This window comes from Coffea arabica, chromosome 11e (assembly GCF_036785885.1).
Source record: "Coffea arabica cultivar ET-39 chromosome 11e, Coffea Arabica ET-39 HiFi, whole genome shotgun sequence".
Lineage (NCBI taxonomy): Eukaryota > Viridiplantae > Streptophyta > Magnoliopsida > Gentianales > Rubiaceae > Coffea > Coffea arabica.
In genome coordinates, this window is record NC_092331.1 from 42,256,171 (window position 1) to 42,273,108 (window position 16,938).

The 16,938-nt window shown below is 36.9% G+C and overlaps 1 protein-coding gene and 1 long non-coding RNA gene across 2 annotated transcripts in view; one reads left to right on the forward strand and one right to left on the reverse strand.

Annotated features, from left to right (window-relative positions):
• Positions 1 to 16,148, forward strand: part of LOC113719095 (uncharacterized) — a 51,799-nt gene extending 35,651 nt beyond the window's left edge. The window contains exons 11-14 of the mRNA XM_027244125.2: positions 3,871 to 4,385; positions 4,521 to 5,417; positions 6,916 to 7,095; positions 15,667 to 16,148. Of these exons, the coding sequence (XP_027099926.1) occupies positions 3,871 to 4,385; positions 4,521 to 5,417; positions 6,916 to 7,095; positions 15,667 to 15,864 (1,790 nt within the window). The 3' untranslated portion in view covers positions 15,865 to 16,148. The remainder of the gene's footprint in view (positions 1 to 3,870; positions 4,386 to 4,520; positions 5,418 to 6,915; positions 7,096 to 15,666) is intronic.
• LOC140021086 (uncharacterized) lies at positions 12,877 to 14,646 on the reverse strand. The gene is made up of 2 exons (XR_011825061.1): positions 13,470 to 14,646; positions 12,877 to 13,134 (listed from the first exon to the last, which is right to left on the reverse strand). It is a non-coding gene; the product is annotated as an uncharacterized lncRNA (long non-coding RNA).
• Positions 16,149 to 16,938: the final 790 nt, after the last annotated feature.

Genomic DNA, 16,938 nt, shown 5'->3' on the forward strand with positions numbered 1-16,938 from the left:
AGAATTTTCAGTACCTGATTGTGGTTTAGATTCTTGGATTTGCACAGGTTCAGAAATATGAACTTTCTTTCTTGAGTAGACCTTGAGTGGTGTAGTTGGAGTTAAATCAATTTTTTTTTCAGCTCCAAGATCAGGTTCAATTTCTTTACTGGCATGTTCAACTTCAAATTTAGGTTCAGGTTCACTGCTAGCATGTTCTCCTTTGGAATTCGGTGTATGGTCAGGTTTGAAAGACTTCAAGTTTAGTGTAGGACTTTGAAGATTAAGGAGAAATTCCTTATCTTCCCAAGAACTCTCCCCCTGGAGACAAGGATTGTTACTTTGAGAGTAAGGTTTTCAACCAATGTGACATCCATGGAGGTAAAAAAATTTTTTGAAGGTGGATGATAACACTTGTATCCTTTCTTTATGTTTAAGTATCCCACAAAAATACATTTTAAAGCTCTTGGATCAAGTTTCCCTCTTTGGTGTGCATGAACATGTACAAAAGCAACACAACCAAACACTTTTGGTGACAATGTGCAAGAGACATTAAAATCAGGGTAAAAAAACAGAAAGAGCAGCAATGGGACTCTGATTATTTAGCACTTTGCTAGGTACTCTATTTATCAAATGTGCAGGAGTTAAAACAGTCTCCCCCCAAATGGTTTTTGGAACTTTATGTTGAAACAAAATTGCTCGAGTCACATTGAGTAAATGTCTATTTTTCCATTCAGCAATCCCATTTGGTTGGGGTGTGTCTACACAAGATGACTCATGTATTATACCCTCTTTTTGGAAAAAAGATGAGAGAATTTGATTAAAATAGTCTCTTGCATTGTTAGATCTTACTCTTTTAATCAAACCTCCAAATTGTGTACAAGCCATTTTATGAAACATTGGAAAAATACTACTTACTTCTGATTTTTCTTTCATAAGAAATAACCAAGTAGTTCTAGTACAATCATCAATGAATGTGACAAACCATTTTGCTCCAGAAATACTAGAAACTCTACAAGGCCCCCAAATATCAGTATGTAACAAAGAGAAAGGTCTAGTAGATCTTGTATTACTCAATGGAAATGATAGTCTATGATGTTTAGCAATTTCACATGTATCACAATGAAAACTACTAACATCTTCATTCTTAAAAAGTGAAGGAAACATGCTTTGAAGTAAAATAAAAGATGGATGATTGAGACGGAAATGATGAAGCCAAATTTCGGATTTATTATTTGAGGAGCAGGTGAGGGATAACTGATTATTGTTCTTCTTGTTGCCACTCTTTTCCTCAAGGTAATAAAGCCCATCATTCGCCTTAGCAAGTCCAATCGTCCTCCCCGTAACCAAATCCTGAAAAACACAATGAGTAGAATAGAGAGTTACTTTACAGTTCAGATCTTTGGTAATTTGATGGATGGATATGAGATTAGAGGACAATTTTGGGACATGCAACACATTATTTAGGGACAACGAATTTGATAGATTTACTGTCCCTTGGCCTGCAATAGTTATAGGAGATCCATCCGCAACAGTAATTTTCCTATTTCCAGGACATGGGTTGTATGTTATAAATTTGATTGGGCTGTGAGTCATATGGTTAGTAGCTCCTGAGTCGATGACCCAAGAGCCTAGAGAAGACATGTTTGAGGCACTTAAAGCATAAGAGTTAAGGTACTTACCTGATTGAGCCAATGAACACGTACTAGAGGACTTTTCAAGGGAATTTAGAAGGTTTCTTAGCTTTTCAATTTCTTCTTTCTTGAATTCTCCTATACCAACCTGGTTGGATTCTCCATCAGTTAAGTGAGGTTTTCCTCCTTTGAATCCTCCTTTTCGACTAAGGACTTGTTCCTTCCCATGGAGTTTGAAGCAATCATCTCGCGTATGGCGCGGTTTTTTGCAGTATGTGCACCAAATTGTGTCTTTATTTGACTCTGTACGCCCATTACCTATCTTTGCTTATTGTTTGACTTTGTAGAAATCATTGCCGAGCCTTCTAATGTTTTAGGCTCCAACATGACTTCTCGCCTATTCTCTTCAGCTCGGATCAATGATATTGTTTCATTCAGAGATGATAATCTTTCCTTCCCCAATATCTGGACTCTGACCTGATCAAATTCCACATTCAGACCTACAAGGAAGTCATAAACTCTATCCTTTTCGATAAAGTTTTTCAAGGTGGCTATATCTTCACTACACAACATCTGAACACACCGATATTGGTCCAGTTCGTGCCATAGATTTTGCAGAAGATTGGCATATTGAGTAACAGAAAGGTTGCCTTGTTTAGTGGCTGAGATGTTTGTTTTGATCTCATAGATTAGGGCAGCATCTCCTGCCTTTGAATAGGTCTGTCGAATAGTAGTTTATATATCTTTAGCTGTTGGTAGGAACATGCAAGTATCGCTTATTTCAGGTAACATGGAGTTCCACAGCCATGACATGACCATAGAATCCTCTTCATCCCAAGCAGCGAATTTAGGATCTCCCTTTTTCGGTACAGTTCCAAGCAAGTGGCTGATTTTGCCCTATCCTTTGAGAAATGTTTGAACAAATTGTGACCACTTCAAATAGTTTTTTCCGTTGAGCCTGTAGGCTGCCTGGATACTCTGCAAATCTCCTGTTTGCGGAATATTTGAGGGCTCTTCTGATTTGGTATTGGAGTTGATTTCTGATGTTTCAGTTTCAAACATGTTGGAGGTTTCAAAGAAAAATTGGCAATGAAGGCCTAATGAAAAAATCAGCAATGAAGGCTGACAAAAAGAGGTCCCAAGAGCAAAAGCTTTGATACCATGAACAAAATGAAAACTGAATTGTTCTGTTATCTCTTTTGTTCTAGGCTTTGTACAACATTTATACAAATGGAATTTGACTTTTGTCAATTTCATGAAATCTGTAATCTAAAAATTAGGAGCTAATTTATTCTATCCTAAAATACATTAGGAGTAAATTATTTTATCCTAAAATAGAGCAGAAATCATGGGATATACATAGAATTTATTGCTGTACAGAAAAGATATTCTAGATTTTCAACAATAATTTAAAGTTTCCTCGAGTTTTCCTTTCTGTCCTAGAACTCTGAACTCAGCATTACTCTGGTCAAAGCTACATTATTGTTGTAGATGAATTTTGCTTTCAAATCCTGCATAAACTCAATATGCGTAACCAATAGGACATTCAGGAAGACTAATTTGATAAAACTAGATAGTATCTTCTGTTGGGAAAGTGAAGGACATCTCTTTCTTCCAGCTAGCAGAAGAAAAAGATAAGCAAGCAAGAAGTAAGAAAAGAAAAAAAATTTTTGGGCTGGGGTTAAACAGAATCAAATAAATTAATCACAAGTGTGATTAGGTTGCTTGATTGCAGCACCCACTAATTGACTCTAAAACCCTTTTTAAGCATGACCATTTTAGAGACCTCAAAAAATTATATTAATGAGAATATTTTTAACTGGAAAAATGAATGCTATGAAGACAAGGAATCGAGCATAGTTAGTTAATGTCTGCATCACCTTTTGGAAAAGTATAAGAAGTCTATTGGGGCTAAAACCTGGTGAAATTTTCAGTAGGAGCGTCTAGTAAAGTTGTGGATATGTCTTAACAAAAAATGGCAGGTCTTATCTTTTCCTTGTAACCATATCCTTTCTCATATCTGTATCAAATTTTAGACTCGGTTGAGATTAAATAGCACACTATAGGTCTGGTGATAGGCTTTGGTTTAGGCTTTGTACATAATTTTGGTGATGTCTTTGTGTGCTTCTTATGGCTTTACAAAAGATGTAGGAGTTCTAGGGTCTGAGAAGAACTGGAGCTTGGACAGTAACTTTATGTTGATGACGACCTTAACTATATCAAGTACTTCTTTTAATCTTCATTTTTTTTTGGTCAGACATTTCAGAATTACGGAAAGTAGCATTCATTCCAGCGGCAAATGGCACACGTTTAGTGACAGCTGGTGCCCTTTTTGCACGACTGACGATTAATCTTTCCCCATTTGCATTTGAACTTCCTGCACTATATCTTCCATTTGTAAAGATATTGAAGGACTTGGGACTTCAGGACACATTCTCTATTGCTGCTGCAAGGGATCTTCTTATAAATCTTCAAAAGGCTTGTGGTTATCAACGACTGAATCCAAATGAATTCCGTGCTGTGATGGAAATTTTGTATTTTGTTTGTGATGAGGCAGTCTCATCAGAAGCGTGTAACTGGGGATCTGAGGCTATTGTGCCTGATGATGGCTGCAGACTTGTTCATGCAAAGTCATGTGTTTATGTTGATTCTCATAGTTCCCATTTTCTCAAATACATTGATGTTTCCAGGCTGCGATTTGTTCACAGTGACCTCCCTGAAGGAATATGTATGGCCTTGGCCATTAAAAAGCTTTCAGATGTGGTTGTTGAGGTATAACAATTTTTTTGAATTCACCTATTGTTGAGTTACTTTAAGTTTGCATGTTTACTCTAGTGTCTGTAGTTCAAATATGTGCTGAGAAAAAGCTTTTTCTCTCTAATGGTGTATTCTTTCATCTCGTTTTAGGAACTAGATACCAGGGAAGATCTACAGACTTTGCAGTGTATTCAATCACTGCAACTAGAAGAAGTAAAACACAGGTTATTGAGTAAATCATTTCAAGCTGCCTTGTGGACCATCGTTGGTAGCATTGCAAGTGAAGTTCCTGCTTTCAACCCCGTTCTTCAGAATGTACAGAGGTCCCTTAAAATGGTTGCAGAAAATTTGAAGTTTGTTAAATGCTTGTACACTCAGTTTTTGCTCCTTCCAAAGCGCTTAGATATTACTCATGTTAGTGAGGAATCAATGGTTCCAGAGTGGCAGGAAAGATCACTGCATCGGGCCCTTTATTTTGTTGACAAGTTTGAAACTAGTGTCTTAGTTGCCGAACCACCAGATTATGTCTCTGTTGTTGATGTCATTGGAATTGTTGTTAGCCGGGTTCTAGACTCCTCAATTTCACTGCCTATTGGATCTCTGTTTCTGTGTCCTGAGGGCTCTGAGATGATACTAGCCACAGCCTTGAAACTTTGCTCTCAAAAAAAAGTGGCTGAGCAAGGAAATGGAACAGATGAGTTGATGGGGAATGATATACTGCCCCAAGATGCACTTCAAGTGCAACTTCTCCCGTTAAGGCCTTTCTATAGGGGCGAAGTAGTGGTATGGAGATCTCAAAATCGAGAAAAATTAAAGTATGGCAGGGTTGCTGAGGATGTAAAACCTTCAGCAGGTCAAGCACTTTACAGACTTAAGGTGGAAACATCTCCAGGGATAACTGAACTTCTTCTTTCTTCACACGTTTTCTCATTCAGAAGTGTTTCAGTCAGCAGCGATGCTTCTTCAGTAACTAATCTGGACGATCACCACACTGAAATTGAGAGTGGCATTGTTGGATCTAGCAGAGCCATTACGAGATCTCATGGGGTATGAGCCTTCTTGTTTGCAAATTACATTTGTGTTCCTTGATATGATAGAGCAGCCCACTAAAGCTAAAGAGGATGATAGTAGTGGATCAACATAGCTAATCTAATTTATGAATTGCACTTAAATATGCCTCTTTGCATCAAGGAGTATAAAGAGGTAAGCATAGTAAATTTTAAAATGAATCATAGGCACTGTTCATTTATTCACCAAACCTTCTGCTTATGTCATTTCTTGTGGCTAGACTAAAGCATGGTTTCAGATCAATGCCAAACAATTCACCTTACTAAATCTAAAATTTACTAAGAGAAGGTGAAGTACTAACCACAGGTTTTGCTATCCCTGTTCTAGTTCTTTTCTACAGTATTAATCCCATCTTCTTGTACTGAATTAAATTGAAGTTCCATCAATTTATAGGCATGAAGCCACTGGGGCCAAATTTTTTTCATGGCAAGATGCTGCTGGACACTGTATACAAGTCCACTTCTTACTAACGAACAGTAGATATAATTCTTGGTCACTTGATATGGTCTAATATAAGCATTTTTATTGGTTTCAAGGCCCAGTGAATTTTTTTTTTTCAACGCTAACATGGTGAGATTTCTATTTTGGTCTTGGAAAATTCTGTCACTGCCTTAGGAGTTAAAGAAAAGATATATTAAGTTGTTTTAACTTTTATTGGATAATTTTAAGTTTTTGTAGAACTACAACACTAATGTAATTGGTGTGAATTGAAATTTGTTGTAGAACACAACATTGGAGAGTGAAGGCACTCAAAATGAAATTTAGACGATCTGTTAAAGTCACACCCTGGTTGTGAATAGAAATCTGCCATACCCTCAGTTATCTAAGATATGGACATTGTTATGGATTAGAGCTAATATAGACTCCATACTTCATTTATGGCTAACTGAGCTTCAATTGATCAAGTTATTTGCTGGTCATGCCAAACCTTGTGAAAACACACGGGATCGAATATGTATAACAATATTTGTAAATGAACTTAAAAGGACCAAAGAAAAGACAGATGACCGCATTTACAGATTTTTTCTACTGTTATCTTCGTTGCCGCTTAAAAAATTTTGAGTAGAAAGCATGGGAGAAAAAAAGACCATTCCACATGCTTTCAAGAATCATACCTATATTCTGTGTAACAACAATTTCTGCATATAATTGTATTTGCAAAGTTTGATTGTAAATTATGAGTGCTCTTGATACATTTAACCATTTCTCTCTCTCTTTCTTTCTTTCTGTCCCAAGAGGTTATGTAGTGATCTCCTGTATTTAGTGTTTGGGAGAGTCATATTTTCAATGTCTGATGTTGAAATTGTTTAATGTGACTGGGGTGGCTGCATCAGCAGTTGTTTGGACTTTTATAATCGTTTAGTCATGGTCTATCAATTGGATCATATGCTTATTGATTTTTCCCCCCTGATCATCTACTATTAACTCTTTTACCTTGACCATACAAGTTGATAAATGCTTCTGCCGTGTGCAACAGCAACCAGTTCAAGATCTCCAGCATGGCCGAGTCTCAGCTGCAGAAGTTGTCCAGGCTGTTCATGAGATGCTATCTGCAGCTGGAATTAATATGGATGTGGAGAAGCAATCACTACTGCAGATGACAATGACACTGCAAGAGCAATTAAAGGAATCGCAGGCAGCACTTTTGCTTGAGCAGGTTGGTATCTTGAGACTTTAATCAAACAACTCAAAAAATCAGCCTTCCCTTTCCTTTCCCCTCTGTCCCAGCATAATACTCAAACCATAACTAGAGCAGTATGTAACAGAATAATCTTCATCTTTGCATCTTTATTTTGGGTTTCATAGGCTGGTTCTTGAAAGGTGAAGAGTTGCTTCAAGGTGGCTCTAATATCTCATGTGTTATCACTTATTTCTAAGATTCTTTAATGGGCTATGTGTCCTATGATTGTGTAGGATGGGGAACATATTGTGATGTTATCAATTTAAGGATTATGCTTCTCCTATTGTCTTGTGCAGTCTATTGAAGGATTAATTACATCTAAGCCCCTTAAAATATATGATTATTTATCAAAATTAAATGACATTTTGTAATTAACTCCACTTCTAATTAGGTTAAATAGATAATCCAAATAAAAATGAGGACTTAAATTGCAGCCCAACCATGCCCTTGCCCATTCTCAACCATCGGTTGGCCCAATATCTCCTCTGTTTGAGTATTTCTATGAGTACCACCATCAATTCCTTACCTGGTCAATAAGATCAGCAAACTCAAATCTTTTGCTAATCTTCCTTCCTTCAGTTGACCTTCTCTTCTAGCAACCAGCAGCAACTTTATACTACCTTCTCCCGCCCCCCACCCGGGGGCAAAAGCCCGTACCCCATCCCCAAATCTCCTCAAATCACCAGCCACCTTCTTCTACATTTAATTGCTTCCATCTCATGAGTGTGTGTGTGACCACCACATTCTGTTCCGTCGGCAGGGTGCTTTGTCTGTGATGTGTTACATTGTACATGGATGTGCAAGTATGAGTGTTATGTCTATGTGCATCGTCAGTGGAGGTGGTGCCTTGGGGATCTGTACAGTTCATTGTCAATCTTGATAAAAAGAACACATGAAATGTACAAATCTAATTTGAAATGACTCTCCTTAAGTCTAACTCCCTCTTGGACCAAGGCAAAGGGAAGGGTTTCATTTATATGTTATGATTTGTCAGATGGTTTAGCGTAGAGACATAGCTTTTCTTCCACCATGCGCATGAAAGATCATCCATATCGAACTCTGGTGGTGGTTTTTAGATACTTGGTTACTTTTTCTTTTAGCAGTAATTCATTCAAAAATAAAACAGAATTATAACTATGTATTACATGTATGAGTTTCCCATATTGTCTTTTGTCCTTTCAACATTGCTAAGTTGTGATTTTCTGAATGTTTTACTGGCATATGTGCAGGGAATTGACTTCTTGTTACTTGGTGGTTTTAGACATATTTTCTTTCAGGATTTCCTTCCTAATTTTGTCCTCTCTACTAGTAAAACTTCTTTGTGGGAAAAAAATTAATTATTGAATCTTGAATGTTAACTTAATACTAAAGTAGAATCTCTCTGATGTATCTCTAGTGACCCATTATTATTTGTGTTTTGAGTATTTTCTTAAATTTGCTAGTTGTCAAAAAGTTATTATGGCCAAAAGGAATTGTTGTAATTAATTATTTGCTGTAGTAGTTGGGAGTTTTCTTTCCTTGTTTAATTATTTGTGGAACGTCTATATGTTTTTGACCAAGTTTACCTGAATGATTCTCTGAAATCCACTAAGAATGGACTTCAATAGTTTTAAGATATATTAATTTTCTCCATAGTATTTGATTTCTAGGATATGTAGAAGTCTTTTGTGTTTGGACTATTTACAATAAATTTTAGGGAATTTCAAAGGATGCTAATAGCTATGGTCTATGACTCAGCAGTGCCTACTCTTTATCCTGCATTCAGCCAAATTTCCTCGCATCCCCATTGCCAAAGTTTGGGAAATCTAGTGTATTCGACTAAATCCATCAAGGACCCCGTATTTTAGGCCTTTCTGAATGCTGAATTTGGAAGCTTCCTCAGTGCTTATGGGAGAAGAAAGAAAAAATGACTGAGAAAGCATCGAATCTTGTTAGAAAGCATGTGACTGAATGTAGTATAACAAAAATTGTCGCCCTAGATAGATAAGATTCATCCAGTTGACCACAATGGGTATAAGCAAGGACTTCTAATCTTTTTATAGAGTAATGGACAATTAAAAAAAAAACTTTTTTTTTCTTCTGCTTATGCTAAACTCTGAATTTTGTAGTTAAATAGATGTTATTCTTAGATGCTATTCCTTGCAATTATTTCAACTGGGTACCTTGCATATCCAATCTACTATCCAATATCACAAATTGCATGCATCAAAGGCATTGAGCTGCCACTGCTTTGTGTCTTATATCCAAATGTACCTTGTTTTAGCACAATTTGTCATAGGCTGTAGTGCACCCTTCTAGTAACTTTATTTGTTGTTGAACAAACAGCGGTTATGATTGTCCCTTTCTATATTGACAGACCTATTAACAAGCAACAAAAAAGGCTTATATTCCCCTCCCCACAGTGCCCACCTCTAGGGTCAAAAAAAGAAAGAATGCTAAGATGTGTTATAATTTCGGGAAAGGAAGACGTCTTCAGATTTTTGTTGTCTTGCTTGCAATAGTTGTTGAAAGTTTTTTAAAAAGAAAAGGAAATAAATAAAAAACTCTGCTTTTCTTTATTTTCCCACACACCAAATATGCTTACAAGGTAGGCATTTATAGGACAACCCTATTATAGTTCTGCCACAACTTAAGGTAATAGAACCATGATTTTAGGGATTACATAATCAACTCATATCCTATTTTCTATTCAAACTTGATTGATCATAAGCAATAAAATCCCATAATCATGGGAGATAATATCTCATAATCATGGGAGATAATCATGGGAGATAATATCTCCTATAATCATGAGAGATAATCATGGGATTTAATATCTCTCATAATCATAGGAGATAATATCTTCGACACCCCCCCTCAAGTTGGTGCATATATATTTATCATGCCCAACTTGCTTGTAGGAAGTTCAAAATTTGGTCTAAAGAGTCCTTTGGTGAGAATGTCAGCTATCTGCTGAGCTGATGGCACGAATGGCATGCAGATAATTCCTCCTTCAAGTTTCTCTTTTATGAAGCGGCGGTCAATCTCAATATGTTTGGTTCTATCATGTTGTACAGGATTGTGAGCTATGCTAATTGCCGCCTGGTTATCACAATAGAGCCTCATTGGAAGTTCAATAGGTCTTTTCAGCTCCTCTAAAACTCTCTTCAGCCATTACATCTCACACACACCATGAGCCATAGCTCGGTACTCTGCCTCTGCACTACTACAAGCTACAACACTTTGTTTCTTACTTCTCCAAGTAACCAAATTGCCCCATACAAAGGTACAATACCCCAAGGTTGATCTTCTATCAATGACTGATCATGCCCAATCAGCATCTGTATAAGCTTCAATGGTCTTTCGATCTTTCCTTTTAAAGAACAATCCCTTTCCTGGAGTACTTTTTAAGTACCTCGGAATTCGATATACAGCATCAAGGTGCTCTTCATATGCAGAATGCATAAACTGGCTCGCAACACTCACTGAAAAGGCTATATCAAGATGATTGTGAGCCAAGTAAATTAGCTTGCCTACTAACTTTTGGTATCGAGCAGTATCAACTGGTGTTCCATCTTTTATATCTGTTAACTTGTGATTCGGATCCATAGGAGTGTCTGCAGGTCGACATCCACTCATCCCTGTTTCCTTTAAAAGATCCAAAACATACTTGCGTTGGGACCCAACTATGCCTTTCTTGGACCAAGCTACCTCCATCCCTAAGAAATATGGTAGTGTTCCCAAATCTTTGATTTCAAAGCTAGAAGCATGACTTTTCTTCAACCACTCCATCTCAATTAAGTCATCTCCTGTGAGAATGATATCATCCACGTACACAATGAGTACTGCTATCCTCCCGTCCTTGGAGTGTTTAACAAATATGGTGTGATCACTCTGAGTTTGGGTATAGTCTTGATCTTTTACCGACCTAGTAAATTTGTCAAACCAGGCCCTAGGAGATTGTTTGAGACCATATAACGATTTTTTTAGCTTGCAAACTCTAGACTGAAACTTTCCTTCAAATCCAGGGGGAGAATCCATGTACACCTCTTCCTTCAGATCTCCATTTAAAAATGCATTCTTGACATCAAGTTGTTGGAGTGGCCAATCAAGGTTTACTGCTATTGAGAGAAGCACCCTAATAGTGTTTAATTTTGCCCGTGGAGCAAAAGTTTCAAGATAATCGATCCCGTAGGTTTGAGTAAACCCTTTAGCCACCAATCGAGCTTTGTACCGTTCCAATGTCCCATCGGAATTATACTTGATGGTAAAGACCCATTTACACCCTACTGTCTTTTTCCCTTGTGGCAGGTTTGTTACTTCCCATGTTTGATTCTTCTCAAAAGCATACATCTCCTCTTCAATAGCCTTTCTCCACTCTGGAACTTGTAATGCTTCCTGTGCATTCTTTGGAATTTCCATAGAAGAAATTTGTCAAGTAAATGTCAAGAAAGCAGGGGATAACTTTTCATAAGAGACATAGTTAGTCATGGGGTGTTTTTGGTACAAGAACGCACTCCTTTTCGAAGTGCAATAGGAAGACCCAAATCAGCAATCTTTGAATCAGAGGAAACTTTATCTGAGGACTCAAATACATCAAATTCTGCCCTAGGTTCGGATTCCTTGTTGTGAAGAGAAGGGGGAGCTTTATCTTTTCCTCGATGATTTTTCCTGACATAGGTTTTCAGGTTTTTTTCAGTTACATTCCCATCTCTTTCACTAAGAGAATTCGACTCTGTTATTAGCACTAAAGACAAGAGATCCTCTTCTAATCCCTGATCAATTTTTTCAAGTTTTTCAAAATCCTTTTGACGGGCAAATTGAAGAGTATCGTTTGATTTTTCTGGATTATTATCTTGAAAAGGTTCTTGTTGAGGAAATTGTGCTGTAGATTCTTCTAAAAAATCAGAAAAATCGATTCTCCTATCAACAAAATTTTGATCAGGAATTTGATTTTCAATACAAAAAACATCATCATCTTCTACAAGTTCTTCTACATGCCGAGTCCCCCCCAAAGAGGATCTCCAAAAAAAGGTTTATCTTCAAAAAATGTTATATCCATGGTTACAAACATTTTTTTCGAAATGGGATCAAAGTATTTATACCCCTTTTGCGTGGGTGCATATCCAACAAAAATGCATTTTTTTGCTCGAGGGTCTAACTTACTTCGACCTTGTTCATGATTGTGACCAAAGGCTATGCACCCAAACACCTTTAATGAGACTTCATATGTTAATCGAGAAATAGGATAAAGTGTTTTGAAAAAATTCAGAGTTTGGAAATTCAAGATTCTTGTGGGCATTCTGTTTATGAGATATGTAGCAGTTAAAATTGCTTCGCCCCATAGATATTTAGGAACATTTCTTGAAAAAAGTAATGTCCTTGCCACTTCTAAAAGATTTTTTTTTTTTTCAGCTACCCCATTCTGTTGTGGGGGTATCATTGCAGGAGATTTGATGCACAATTCCTTTTTCAAGAAAAAAAACTTCCCAAAATTTTATTGAAATATTCTTTTCCATTGTCACTCCGAACAATTTTGATTTTTTCTTGAAATTGGCTCAAAACCATGCTGTAGAAATTTTGAAACACACTTGCAACCTCTGATTTCTCTCTTAACAAATACACCCAACAAACTCTTGTGTGATCATCGATGAATGTAACAAACCATTGTTTTCCAGACGGAGTTGAAATTCTAGAGGGACCCCAAACATCAGTATGTAATAGAAAAAATGGTTTTGATGGTTGATAAGGATGTATAGAAAATGTAGACCGATGATGTTTAGCCAATTCGCAGATTTCACATTGAAAGGAAGATGAATCTTTATTCTTAAACAAATCTGGCAATAAATATTTCATGTAATAAAAACTAGGATGTCCTAGTCTAAAGTGCCATAACATAATCTCTTTATTACTAGTAATAGAGACAGACCCGTAACATGTGTTTTTGATTGGTGTTGACAAATTTGATCCATCTTCAAGGAAGTAAAGTCCCCCATTTTCTCTAGCACATCCAATCATCCTCCCTGTGGTCAGTTCCTGAAACTCACAAAAAGAGGGGAAAAAATTAATCCGACACTTGAGATCCCTAGTTAATTTACTTATGGACAGCAAATTGCATGATAAATTTGGAAAATGAAGAACTCTATGAAGTGTTAGAGTAGGACAGATGACAACGGAATCTATGCCAGCTATGACGGATAATGATCTGTCAGCAACCTTGACTCTTTTATTGGCTGCACATGGACTGTAGGTAGAAAATAACTGTGACTAACTGGTCATATGGTCAGTGGCCCCAGAATCAATAACCCATACAATCCGTGGACAAGATGCATTTGATGTTTTACATGAAAGAGCAACAGTAAAAAGATTACCATTTTTAGCAAAAGAACAGAAAGGAGTGAAGCTTTTTGGTTCAGTGACTGAAAATTGTGGAGACTTAAAGAGTTTGTACAGTTGGTTTAATTGTTCCTTTGTGAAGGCCGGTATCTCAGAGTCAGTTTGTTGCTTTTGAGAATCCTCATTCACAGTCTGCAACACCTTGCTATCACCTCCATTTTTCTTCTTGAAATTCGATGGTTTCCCATGTAATTTCCAGCACGTGTCCTTTGTGTGCCACGACTTTTTACAGTGTTCACACCAAGGCTTCCTTCATTTATCTCCGTCCAAATCTGTTCCCTTAGAAACCAATGCTGAAGTCTTAACTTCACACTCTGCCTTGGACTTTAGCATCACCTTACGCCTTGATTCTTCTCTTCTGACCTCAGAAAATACTTCATGAATGGAGGGAAGAGGCTTCCTGCCCAAAATACGACCTTGCACCTCATCAAGTTCTTGATTTAGTCCAGCCAGGAAGACATAGACTCAGTCATTCTCCTCCCATTTCTTGTATCGAACACTGTCTGCACGGCAGTCCCATTCATCCTCATAACAAAGATCCAATTCCTGCCATAAAGTTACCATCTGATTGTAATAGGTTGTAACATCTCTATCTTCTTGTCTTGATTTTCACAATTTCGTCTTGAGATGGAAAATTTGAGACGAATTCTCTATATCGGAATACATATCCCGGACAGCGTCCCACACATCTTTGGCTGTGGGCAGAAATAAGTTTGGCTTTCTTATCGCTGGTTCCATAGAGTTTATCAACCAAGCGATAACTAGAGAGTTCTCTGAATGCCATCTCTTCAAATTGGGATCTTCAGCAGCTGGTTGTTGAATTTCTCCAGTAAGGTGGCCGAGTTTACCTCTGCCATCAATAGCCAGTTTTACGGATTGAGCCCATTCCAGATAATTGGAACCATTTAATTTATGAACGGTTATTTGTAGGGAAGGAGAATTTGAAGCAGAGTAATCTATAGTTTGGATAACTACTGAAGACGAGGATGAGTCTTCTCTTGTGTGAGCAGTAGATCCAGTCATGGCTGCTCGGTAGTTCATGGCAGAAATTAGTACACAGCCGGAGCTCTGATACCATGAAAGTTTTTTAAAAAGAAAAGGAAATAAATAAAAAACTCTGCTTTTCTTTATTTTCCCACACACCAAATATGCTTACAAGGTAGGCATTTATAGGACAACCCTATTATAGTTCTGCCACAACTTAAGGTAATAGAACCATGATTTTAGGGATTACATAATCAACTCATATCCTATCTTCTATTCAAACTTGATTGATCATAAGCAATAAAATCTCATAATCATGGGAGATAATATCTCCCATAATCATAGGAGATAATATCTTCGACAGTTGTGACAGATGCCTTAAAAAAATTAAAAAATATTTGTGACAGATGAAAATGCATACAAGAGAAGAATTACAATTTGATTTTTCTAATTAAAGTGATGTTATTCTTAGATGTTATTCCTGCAATTATTGCAAATGGATACTTTGTATTTCCAGACTACTAATAAATATCAACAAATTGCATCTGCCGGGGCCTTGATCTGCCACTGCCTTGTGGCTTATATCCAAATGTGGCTTGTTTTAGAACAATTTTTCATAGGTTCTAGTGCACCCTTCTAGTAACATTATTCGCTGTTGAACAAAGAACGGGATATGATTGTCCCTTGCTATATTTACAGTTCTATTAACAAGGAACAAAAAGGACTTATGTTGTTCTCCACCCCACCCCAAAAAAAGGACTCTTTAAAGATGGGTTATATTTTGAGAAAGGAAGACGTCTTCAGATATTTTGTCTTGCTTACAATAGCTGTGACAGATGAAAATGCATACAGGTGAAGGATTACAATTTGAGGAGTGGAAGATTTCATCACATCTTGCTGGTTTTGTTCCACCTTTATTTTTCTCCCTCTCTGGTTGTTAACATGCTCTCACTGCTTTCTTGGTGTGTTTAACATGTAAAGCATTGGTACTCTTAATCTAGTTTGTATAATAATACTTGCATATACTGATGCGCTTCGATTTGAATAAGCTCCAGACGAGGGCAAGTAGGATGAAATATCTTGTCTTTGTCAATTTATGGCATGAAATTGAATGAAAAGGAAATGTTATTTCGTGACTTTGAGTTTTTTTATTTGTGACTGGCCACTTTTATTTGTCTAATTATACAGGAAAAATGTGACATGGCTGCCAAAGAAGCTGATATAGCTAAAGCAGCATGGTTGTGCCGGGTATGCTTGAGCAATGAAGTAGATGTGACAATAGTTCCATGCGGCCATGTGTTATGTCGAAGATGCTCTTCTGCTGTTAGAAGGTGTCCTTTCTGTCGCCTCCAGGTCTCGAAAACGATCAGAATCTTCCGGCCTTGAAAACACCAAGCACAAGATTTCGAGTTTTCGCAGTGAGAGGAAAATTTAATTCTTTACCATTTTGGTACCTGCTTCTTTCGGTGTGCTCATGATCGTCATTTGGTTCCTTTCCTTAACCTATAGCATTTGTAAAATTGTAGTATATTGGTTTCAGACATTCTGTACATAGTTTGTACAGCTATTTCTCATATTGGCTTGTATAGCAAATATTCATCTAAACATAGATTGATTTCTTGTAAGTTCACCAGTTATATAGGACATAATAGTAAACTATTTTGGTCAAAGGAACTTCCTTCAATTATTCAGTTAAAATGATTTCCTATTGATTGGAAAGCTTCAATATGGTCTTGTACACGAAAAGGGGGTCGCGTACCCTAATACGGTGGTCTTGCAATCATACAAATCAATCTAACTCGCTGCTGGAGTTTTGTAAGTCCTGCTCAGTGTTGACTTTCAAGTCCAGAGTATAGGGTTTGGTTGTAGGTAGGCAAATTGGAATTACAGTTTAAAGTGACCGTTAAACTTTTCTTCTTCTTGTTATTTATTTATTTTATTATTATTGTTTTGTGAACGCCGTATTAGTGGAGCATTTTTATATAGTAGACCTTCTGGAATCCAAGAAATGAACAGGAATTAGTTCGTAGTAACAAATATGGTGGTACACGTTTGTCTTGTAGATTGTTATTTGTCATTTTTATGTACCAACTCCTTGTTGGAAATTGAGGGATAGTTGTTTGAATATTTTTTTTGAAAGACTGTTAAATTTTCCCTTCACAAAAGTTGAATTTTCCTAGAACTCTAACCAAGTTTAAAATTCCAAGTAGTGTTAGACTCAACATGATATGAATTGATTTTAATTTGATAAAAGTTAATTTCCTTCTTTTGAACTATTTAAATTAGATTTGTAGAGGGTGCTTGATGGGTATTCCAAAACCGAAATAAGCAGGTTGGTAATTAGAGATAAAATCCGTAGAGTTATCTGATTGAACTTGGTAAAAGATTTAAATATATGGGTTTGGATTTAGTAAGAGGGATTTTGGAGAATATTTGACCTGCTGTCATTCTTACACTAAC